Consider the following 11,145-nt stretch of genomic DNA (forward strand, 5'->3'; position numbering starts at 1 on the left):
TTTAGATACTAGACTGTAAACGATGAATATTAAGCTTTCAATGTCAATATTGAAGTTTCAGATAAGGATTTTTCATTTGTTTTTTCCCAACACCTCCCTCATTTGACTGTTTTTCTGGGATACGTTCAGATGTCATAAATACTAAGCAGTCACATCCATCCATCCGTCTTCTTCTGCTCCTCTGGGATCGGGTTCTGGGGGCAGCAGTCTAAGCATAGATTCCTAGACTTCCCTCTCCCAGGTCCCAGACCAGCCGAGAGACGTAGTCTATCCAGCGTGTCCTGGGTCTTCTGCCCACTAAGACATGACCCAGAGCTCATGACCACAGGTGAGTACTGGAACGAAGATCAACTGGTAATTTTAGAACTTTGCTTTCTAGCTCAGCTCTCTCTTCACCACAATTGCAGCGGACAGCGCTCCCGATCTCACGCTCCGATCTTCCCTCACTCGTGAACAAAACCCAAAGATGGTAAATGGCGTGTCCTTCTATAGCACTTTTCTACCTTCCCTGAAGGCCCAAAGTGCTTCACAGACCCATTCACACACTGGCACTGCGTCCGCTGCCAAACACTGGTGCCAAACTTCCATCAAAGGCAATTCGGGGTTCAGTGTCTTGCCCAAGGACACTTCGACCCATGGGCGGGAATTTAACCTGCAATCTTCCATTCTGGAGTCGACCGCCCTACCGCTGCGCCGCGTCCGCCCCAAGATACTTAACCTCCTCCACCTAAGGCAGCAGCACCCCGCCGACCAGGGACGACAAACACATTCACCATTCACACCACATGAGCAAAAAGTCCAATGCGCCAAAACTAGTACCAAAAAAGTAAAAAATGACAACTGAAATATTACAAGACACCACAGCAAACATTCCAATTGTCATTAAAAATATTGCAAAGAGAGGTTATAGTTAAAGAAAGACAATTCCTTCTATTCTTTTTCTGATGTCCATGTTTAAATCTTGCACTGTTTACAACAACAGTGTCATGATATGCTCAAATGCTCGGCAATGTGTGATCAAGGATTCACTTCAAATGAAACGTCTATGTAAACACATGCAAATGCACATTTTGGGCTCCTGTGGTCAAAACTGTTGGATTAACCCAACTGTATCTGGGATCTACGCACAAAATGTGTGGTCACTGAACGTGTTTTGGAAGTTTTGCATTTTGACCAATCAGGAACTCGGATTTAGTGTTGTATGGAAGGGGTCTCTTTTCGTTCACAATAAGTCCCAACCGTTTGAAATTGATCATAGAGGAGAAATAAATAATTGCTGTTTGTGCCCGGCCAGAATTATATAGCATCAAGAATAGATTTACACCAGTTTGACATTTCGCACAAAGCTTTTTCAACTGTAGGTGGCAGAAACACGCTAGGAAACAGTAGAAAAAGAAACTGATGAAGAAGCCCCTCCCTGCTTGTCTAATGTGAACACCATCGGCTAAATGCACATTAAAGAACCAATTTTTAGCATGTTCTTGAATGTGCGTCACATGTTGAAGATGAAATTCTCCATTCTTGCTACATTTCAGCATTTTAGCTAATTTCCCTTTTGCTATATTTGTGTCACTACAAAGCTATATTATCTGGATTTTCAAATGTGTTTAATTTAATTTAAACAAAACACTGATTTGTCTCTTGTTAAATGTAGTCGTGTAGCCTGTCCACAAAGAAAAACCTCATGCCCAACCTTAAAGGAGATGAGGCTGCTCAGCACGGCACCTGCAGCTGAATGGAGGAGGATTTATTCGGTGTGTCTCTTCCAGCCGTTCGGAGCTCAGATTAAAATGCGAGACAGTCCACTCTGTCCTGTGCAACAGATGTTTGCTGTCATGACCAAACCCTCTCCCTGTGAAGTGACTGGCGGTTTGCTGGTGCATCACTGCTTCACTTTCTGCTCTTCTAGGAGCAGAGCTGCAGACAGGTTTTTCTGACACCTCCAGATCCCACTGTTTGAGCATCTCCATATTTTGTGTAAAGATGCAGTAAGAATCCAACAGCTAACAAAAGGGATTCTTCCTATCCCAATAAAGTTATAGAATTAAGTCCATCAAAAATAATAGTTCAACAGCAAAGAGAAATCTAAAAAACAAAAAAAGATTTTACATAAAAGGCTTCTGGGAAATAGGTTTTCTCAAATGCAGATGATCCTCCATCTCATTTTCTATTCCGCACATCAAACCTGTGTCTGTGTTGTTGTTTCTCCAAACAGACACAAGGACAAGACTCAAGGTCAGAGGGAGAAGAGGAAGTGACTGAATTATGACAAAATCAGACACCCTTGCTTCTGACATGCCATCTTAAACCAGAGTTATTATTAAATATTACATTCATGAATGCATTTTTTGTGAGATACTGTTGTATTTTGGTCACAGAAATTCATAATTTTTCCTTTAACTCATTTTTAAACAATAAAGTAGTGTTAGAAATTAAATGTACATAAATATAACTAAGGGTCATAAAATATTATTAATAAATTAGAAAAGTTAGTTGTTTTGCATGATAATAAGACTTAGTGTCATTTTATCATACAAAACACTGCAGAAGGTCATCAGTATTGATGATAATATACAAAATAATTACATATGTTTATAAAAATAAACAATTTTCATCATTTTCTGTGTGCAAAATACACTAAACCAACAACTAGCAATAATCAGAATTTAAAAGCTGTTTAAAAGCTTTAAAAGATATTTAACTAAAATGTAAATCTAAATGTAATATACGCAAAAAAAATATATTATATTCCATTTTATTTCACGTTTTCTTAGTTTTATGTCATAAGGGACTATAGAAAGATGCTTGAAAGAACTTATTAAGGTTAAAATCCATCATTGCTTTAGAGGTACTTAACCCTTTAACACCTGAGGTGTCATCGGTGAGGCTTAAACACAAAATTGTAAACATACTGTAACTTTCTATTTTTTAATACGATTAAGGTAATTCCAGCAGATTCTGTAGGAAAAAAGTGACAATTGAAAAGTTATAGTAAATCAAAAAACATAGTGTTAAAGGGTTAAGGAACATGTTTAAATAAGATAAAACCTGGAATATTCAACATATCATTTATTTTGTATTTCATTAAAAGGCATTTATTGTCCTAAAACTTAATAAACTGCTACATTTTTTACAGAAATTTGACAGAAACCTGTGTGTATATGAAAAATTTTAAATATAAAAATGCTCAAAGCTAAATATCTTCTTATGTATGAATGTGTTGTTTCTTGTTCCTACTGATGTTTTCCTCCTTTTTTTTTTGCAATGTTTTTGTTTTTCACAGAGAGTTGGTGCCATTCATGTCTCAACAGAAACCGGAGCCACAAAGCCTCCACACTCCTCCACATGCAACTCACATAACAAAAGCGTCACATAAGAACTCCTGGAGGTGGTATAATGCAGAGTGGGGAACTAAACCATTAAATAACGGAGCATGAAGAACACAAAATAAGAGCAGATAAATGTCATTTTATATAGGAGTAAAGATGAATCGGCTTAATAGCCCAAAAGGATGGAGGATAACCAGAACAGCACCCCACTCATGGACCCGTGGAAACCCTCCGTTTCCATATTCTCTCTCAGAGTTTCCAGCGGCGCCGCTTTCCTCCCAATTCCAGGTTCCTAGAATTGCCACAAAAAGCTATCAGCACCCCCCTGCTCCGAACAAATCCTGTTTCGAACTCATGCCAAGTTAGCTTACTGCACTGGTCATCTGAACACAGATCCAGTTTCGCCGTCTTAATACTCCTAACAAGCCATTTCCCTCTGCAGCCAAGTGTCAAGCCCGCCAAAGTCACCTCGCGGCATGACTTTGCCCTCCACGCGCAGCAACACAAAGAGATGACAGGGATCCTGTTATTATGGTTTAACGTGAGGGAGGACACACACACTAAAAACTACAAATTGGGTTGTTTTTAACCCAACTCCAATGTTTCAAAGGAAATAACTTTTTATTTTAAATAAAAAAAAAAAACACTACAGCCCAAAAAATAAATCCCACACATGAGTAGAAATACCCAGGGTTTTTAAGAGTGCACATTTAAGTGAGAAATTTTTAGAAAATTTGTAATATTTTCTAGAAAACTGTTGGGTTTTGATGATTGGAATATATTTTTTCTTAAATGAGTGAAACTTTTTTTGTATTTTTTTTTAGTAGAGCTTTTTTATTAACAGGAAATGATGTTAAGATAGTCTAAAGTCTTCGAAATATGGATATAGAGATATATCGTTGCAGGTATCGATATCTACTGATATTTGCAAAAGTTGAGTTTATCTGTATCGAACCAATACTTGCTGTATGTTAAAAAAGATCAAGTATATTTTGATTGATCATTAAAGAAAAAGTTGTGCATTTCTTATAAGGAAACAAAAAGCGAATCTAAATTTACTGTTATTTACTTAATGAAAAAAATCGGCCACAATTGCAGAGGAAAAATCGGATATCGGATATCGGCCAGAAAACATTATATGGGCTCATCCAAATTATAAAGCAAACATTGCTTCTCTTTAACGCCAACGGTCAGCTGCTGAAGGGGAATCAAAGGTTAGGTAATTGGGATGACACCAGACCCAGCCTGATGTCTCCTCTAAGGAATTAGACTTGATGAAATTGGGCGAGATCAAAACTATGTGTGGTGAAATCAGTTCAGTCTGGGGGGAGGAGGGGGGTCCGTACATGAAAGAAAGGAATATTATGATGACATTCATTAGCTGATGTTGAGAACGTAGAGGCAGAGCGGCAGTAACCTCGGCTCATTTGAGGTTGAAGGATATTAAAGAGGGAAAAGCGATGACATCCTTCTGCACCAAATGAAATGTTTTATTAAAATAATGTTTATGCTAATTTTTTTTTGTTTTTTTAAACTATTTTCAATTGTTCCCAGTTGACTTTTAATTATCATTATGCCATTTTTGGGCAAAATCAAAAATCTTGTTAGTCTAGGATGTCATTTCTGCAGTTGAAACAGAGTAAGCCTGCCCCCATTTCCCATAATCCCTTTGTTTATACTATTTTTACGCTCTCTGTTTATTCCTTAATTCTTAAATGAATAAAAAATATTCATGAAAACCTGGATTTTTTTTTTAAACTTAAGTTAAATCCTAAGGTAAATGAAAGATAAAATAGAGTTAATGTCTATTTTTTGTCCTTTAAAATGTATAAGACCTTCAAAAATTAGTACAAATAAGTAATTAAAAAAACTAAAATATAAATGGCTTCTTTAAAAGCTACACTGACAAGATAAAAATTATGACTCATCCCAATAATTTGCTTGATTTGTATTTCCGTGGAGCGAGATCATTAAAGAAGTGCAAGAAAAATCATAGAACATCCAGCATGAAGCCCATAAGTCATTGTCAGTTATCATGTCAATAGTCAACCTAAAGAACATTTTGTCAAAGCATCAAGAAAGTACTTTTTCCTCTCCATCCTGTCAGCTTTAACCAGAAATATTTCTCAATCTTTTTGCCTTTTTTTTTTTTTTAATCAAATGTCAAATAAAGGCGCCCTGTCCATCCAGGGAACCACTTGCTCTAGAAAAGTGTGAGTCACGTATGAACCAAAACCCAATGAGGCGTGATTCAACCACTGCAAGCAAAGTAGCAGCCAGTCACCCTCATTATATTATTACTGTTAGTCGCGCACGCTCAGGGCAGTTTCTTCACCATCAGTCATTTTAGGCATAGAAATCTACGGATGGAAATTATTTATTGAAATAGAAGGAAGGATTTAGCCAGCCCCAGCACCTTTGGGGTGCAGGTAGAATATCAGGGGGGTCCGAAAAAGGCTTCAGTATGGTGGCCCTGAAGTCCAAATCATATCAACAACTCACTCAACACTAAAACATTTTAAGGATCATTACGGCATGAAATATTAGAAAATAAAACAACATTCCAGACAACTAAACCATAAAAAACAGAAGTGGATTTTTTCTTTTTTTTCCTTTTTTTTTTTTTGCAAAACTGAAATTATTCCACAAAACTAAATGAAATGTTAGAAAAAACGAAACTCAATGAGGAACAGGAGAGGGTTGGTACTATAGGACGTTGTTGATTGGATAATGACATTTGTTAATCGTTTCAATTGAAATTATTTGACATGAAGTTATACTGAATATCATCATCCAATCAGTGCTTTCCCATTTTCCCATACCTTTTCCGGTTTCTCTATAGCCTTGTTTCCACTGAGAGGTCCAGGTCCAGTCTAGAATGGTCCAGGCCATTCAGGTGAGCGTTTCCAAAGATTAATGGGTCTATTTTAAAATGGAAATACTCAAAATACTGGGGCTGGGTCGGGGGAAAATCGATTAATCGATTTGAATTGATTTAGGCTTGATAAATCAATAAGCGATTCATAAAAAATAAAAATCGATTTAGCACACAAAGCTAAAGTCCACTAGCTTGATGCTAACGTTCAATAGAATTTCCTATAGGAAGGCTAATGCTAACGCTCAGTTGACCAAAAATATACATATGAACATCTTTATTTACTTACAGGAATTAATTTTCCAAACTCTTTTAAAGAAATAATTTTAAACTAACTATTTGTGGTCTAAAACTTCGTGTGTTTTTTTTTTTTTTTACCTCAAACTGTTGTCTTCTTCTTGAATAAAGTGTACTTCTAGAGCGCGATCGCCACCTAGTGGCCAAACTGAAACGCCCTCCAGGAGAAGCAGCACTGTTTACAATGTAAATGATCTGAACATTTTTGTTAGAACTTCCCCTTTAGAGAATCTATGTAACACTGTATGATATTAAAAATCTCCATATTTTACTTATAAATTTTACAATATGTGAACTGTATCAGATTAATATAAATATATTCAAATTAAATAATGGATCCTTAATGTTCTTCTAAACAAATGTGTATACATTTGAAAACTTAAAATTGAATTGAATTGAAGAATCGAAAAAATCTGAATCGAATCGATTCAGACTCTTGTGAATCGAATCGAATAATTTCTGAAAATTATAACCGATACCCAGCCCTACAAAATACCAGACTGGACCCTACTGCTAAGTAGAAACAAAGTTATTGTGTTTAATTTTATTTAATTTTCATGAGGTTTTTTGTAAATTATAATTGCTTTCTGAAATGTTTTTATTTTTACTTTTTTAATTGGTTTTCTATAATGCTGTTGTTTTAAATAATTGTTTTGCTTTTTAAATTGTCGTTGTGATCTTTAAAATGTTTTTGCGTCAAGTGATTTGTTGATTTGATTTGCTCTTCAGGGCCACCGTACCGCAGAGTCCCTCAAATGCATAGAAAACTGAGCCATCATCATATCACTCCATCTATCTATCTATGTATCGGTGTCTTAGACGTTTAATGTTGAAAGCTGTTCAGCTGCATTCAAACTGGTTGCGTCGACTCACATTTAATAACCGAATGAAAACGCATATCAACCCAAATTTCAGGGTTCTGTGTCCAGAATTAATGCGTTTGCACATCACTGCGCAAGTTCGATCGCAGGCTCTACATACGTTTATTGATTGTGTGCTGACACTAAATCCCAACAGCACTAAACTGACCAATCAGAAACTTGTATTCGGTAGTGACGTGTGGGTAGCGTTCTTTTTATAACACAGAAGTGCCAACCGTTGTAAATAATAAAATTTGACTTTTCTGACCGATAATTCAATTCAATTCAATTCAATTTTATTTATATAGCCCAATATCACACTACAGTTGTCTCAATGGGTTTCACAAACCGGTAATAGTACAGAAACATAGTCAATCATAAAATATAAACAATAGCTGGTTGTTAAGCTACACAGACTGGTTATCCGTGCCTTCCTTTTCGATAAGGAAAAACACCTAAAGAAAAAATAAATAAATAAAAGAAAAGAGGAAACCTCAGGGAAGTCCACATGAAAGAGGGATCCTCTCCCAGGACAGACAGCCGATGTACCAGGACTGAATTGGCTTATCTAGCTCCAACACCAAGACTTATAACATGCCCAAAGTAGGGCCTGCGGGCCAAATGTGGCCTGCCAATAATTATCTTTTAGTCAGTTACTGAAACCCCTTACCCGTTTCCAATTGATTCTCTACGGTGTTCCAAAACTCTAAGGCTGTAATATACTTCCGGCCTCCAGGTGGCGATGTTACCACTTTTTTTTCCAGCAGCTATGGGTGAATCAAAAGTGAGTCAGAGGCTTTTTTGTTGTTGTGTGTTAGAAACTCCCAATAGCCTTTACTGTCATTTCTGATGCTTTTGGCGGCCTTTTTCAGCTAGCGAAAAGTGGCGAAAAGTGGCAAACGGATAAGAGGCTTTTTAAACAAATATGGGAGGAGGATTTTTTTTTTTTTTTTTTTTGCAGAAATCTCTTATAATGTCTTACAATATCTATCTTATAAAGTACGCCACCACTACAAAACTAAATGTTCTTTATTTTCTCCTTTTATTTTATGACATGCAAAACAATAATATATTTGGCCCACGGACTAGGATCCCATTTAGACTTTGGTCCTTTGAGTGAAAAAGTTTGGGCATCCCCGATTTATATAAATAAAACTGTAAAAACAAAAAGTCTAGACCAAGGTTTGCACCATTTTGGCAGTAAAAGCAGTGAAAAAAAACACAAAAGAAGATGCACTTTCATGAAAACTCATCTACCGTCTGGGTGAGCGTTTAGGAAAGTGTGTTCTTGAACGCGCCACACACTACCTACTGCATTTAGCGAGATTGGAACCAGCTGGTTTTTGTCTTTTTTATGTGGATTTTTGTGACCGATCATGTTTTGGGGGGGACCCCTCTTGCATTTAGAAGGGCAGTGTCCCCCTCATGCCCAAGTCTTTATCCGGCCATGGAGGAAGTGTTGTGAAATTGTGAATATTTGGAATTTTGGTGCTGTATGATGTGATGGATTTTTTTTTTGTTTTTAATAAAAAAGGTGAATTCAAAAAGCTTGCTTTAACCCAGAGTGAAGTCATGAATCAGACTGATAAAGCAGTGCAGGCCCTGCAGAGGGAGCTTCAAATCAGATGCATCCAAACATTTCATCTAATCAAACTGCATCCATTCATGTAGAATACAAAGAAATAGGGAGATTACATATAAGATGTAGGCAGTACCTTGTTTTTAATGTTGCAGTGGCAGCAGACAGTCCACAGGTATTTGAGGGTCCTCCATAACAGGATGATGAAGAGACCCCCAAAAAACGTCACCATGGAGGAGGCGAGGAATGCCCACCACATGCGCTGTCCATTAGGGTCGCATGGCACCTCAGAGGAGTAGGGGATGACTAGCCTTTCCGTGTTGTCCATCTTGGATATTAGGATTGAAGAGTCCTGGTCTAGCTTGGTATTGATACTGCTTGTCCTCATAGAGCTGTCGCTTCCATGGGGAACCGTGCCATCTGCCTCAGCTAGCATTGAGGAGCCTTGGAGAGCCTGTGCCAGCGTCCCCAGCCCCACTCACCAGCCATTTTGCTTAATAAAAAAAAGAAAAAGAAAAGAAAAGAAAAGAATAAGGATCCCCCTCCTTTGCTGTAGATTGAGATCACCCACCAGATGGAGTCTCTTTGAGAAGACGATAATCGATCGTTTTAGGAGAATTCGCAAATCGTGCCCAAAATCGCGACTCTCGTGGAGAGAGGCGTTGAAATCCGCAATAATGACGAGTCCTGTGGTTTCATTCTAAAGGGCTGTCCGCGTCTTTCCCGCTGTGCGCCATGGCAGAGACGTGCGCGGCTGCGTCCAGGCGGCTCCGATCATGTAAACAAGTGGAAATTGTTGCAGCCCGTCAGTCAGTCAGTCAGTCAGCGGGGATCTCTCTAGCCGTCTTCCATTCAGGGATCCGGTCGATCAGCGGCGACTTTTCCTCCTTCAGGTGCGCAAAAAAGCGATGGGTCAAGAAGCAGAGGATTCTGGTTTGAGAAGACCTACATGTTCTCACGGGGGGTGTTTTTCGCTGTCAGTCCTGCGTGGAAAGTGCAGGCGCTTGGGTGGATGTCGCTGCCTCCATTCGGTCCCCTGCAGCCCTAGCACGGAGCGGCCAGCTGAGCGCGAGCGCCTGTCAGATCCGCTCCAGAGGAGAGTGGGGAGATTTACAGGTAGGAGGGCGGAGCGAAGCGCTAATAATAAAGATGGACAGAGCGCGGCGAGTCGGAGGCGATGTTGATTCCCGGGGAGCGACCGCTTTTCTGCCGCTCGGTTGTGGGGATGGAAGAGTTTGCGCCTTTGCGTCTTGACTGCGCGCCAGTGACGCACGTCGCAAAGACGAGCGCGCTTTGGAGAGAGGCGTTATCGATCAGTCATACGTTGGAGATCCACTCCCACGCGGGAGTCTTTCACAAACACAAACATGGGGTCTCATCAACCTTTGTTTTTAATTATGGAGACAGCGGCAGGTCATTTAGAAACGAAGAATGGCTCTAATCATGGCCGGATATAGGCCGGGCATAGAGGGGGGCAATGCCCCCTAAAATGTGATGGTAGGGACCACATTTAGTGACCACAAATAATAGATCACATGTGTCAAAGTCAAGGCCCGGGGGCCAGATCCGGCCCTTTATATCCGGCCCTCGAAATCATTTTTATTTTATTGTTATTAATGGCCCGATGTAATCTTACGCTCATTTTTAACTTTTATATTTTTGACAAAATGTACTTTTATGGAGAGTAAAATATTAAAAGCTACTTAAAATTTAAGTAGATTGAATAATGTTTCTACCTTTTTATTATTCATAATTATGTTAAAAAGATACAGTTTTAAAGTTTTAAAAATTGGCATTCTGCTAGCTTTTTGGACTATTTTGGCATTTACTAAGATTTTTTAGCGCATATTTCGGCTACATGCTAGCTTTTTTGGCTTATTTAGTTTTTTAGGCTGTTTTGGAGTTTTGCTAATATTTCAGCTACATGCTAGCTGTTTTGGCTAATTTAGGCTTTTCTTTTTAAAATTTCTTAGCTAATATTTAAGCTACATGCTAACTGTTTTGACTAATTTAGGCTTTTCATTTCAACATTTTTGAGGCTTGTGCGATTTAGTTTGACACCTTTGTAATAGACGAACACAACAATAAATCAAATAACTAAATAGACCTAACATTTAATATTCTCCATATTTTTTTACATATTTGGGTAGAACAAATGAATATATTGGTAAACACAGGTACAAATATCAATTTCTTTTGTTTTAG

At 38.3% G+C, this 11,145-nt stretch overlaps 1 protein-coding gene across 23 annotated transcripts in view; it reads right to left on the reverse strand.

Moving 5' to 3' along the window:
* The window catches only part of kcnma1a (potassium large conductance calcium-activated channel, subfamily M, alpha member 1a), a 174,463-nt gene extending 163,962 nt beyond the window's left edge, over positions 1 to 10,501 (reverse strand). For 8 of the 23 annotated variants that reach the window (XM_036215392.1, XM_036215396.1, XM_036215398.1 and 5 more), the window contains exon 1: positions 9,077 to 10,491. In XM_036215392.1, the coding sequence (XP_036071285.1) occupies positions 9,077 to 9,376 (300 nt within the window). In that variant the 5' untranslated portion in view covers positions 9,377 to 10,491. Of the gene's footprint in view, positions 1 to 9,076 lie in introns of all 23 variants that reach the window. The other 15 variants (XM_024296626.2, XM_036215399.1, XM_024296615.2 and 12 more) reach the window with 7 other exon arrangements.
* Between the last annotated feature and the right edge of the window lie 644 nt (positions 10,502 to 11,145).

The sequence above is a fragment of the Oryzias melastigma genome, linkage group LG15 (genome assembly GCF_002922805.2).
Source record: "Oryzias melastigma strain HK-1 linkage group LG15, ASM292280v2, whole genome shotgun sequence".
Taxonomy (NCBI): Eukaryota; Metazoa; Chordata; class Actinopteri; order Beloniformes; family Adrianichthyidae; genus Oryzias; species Oryzias melastigma.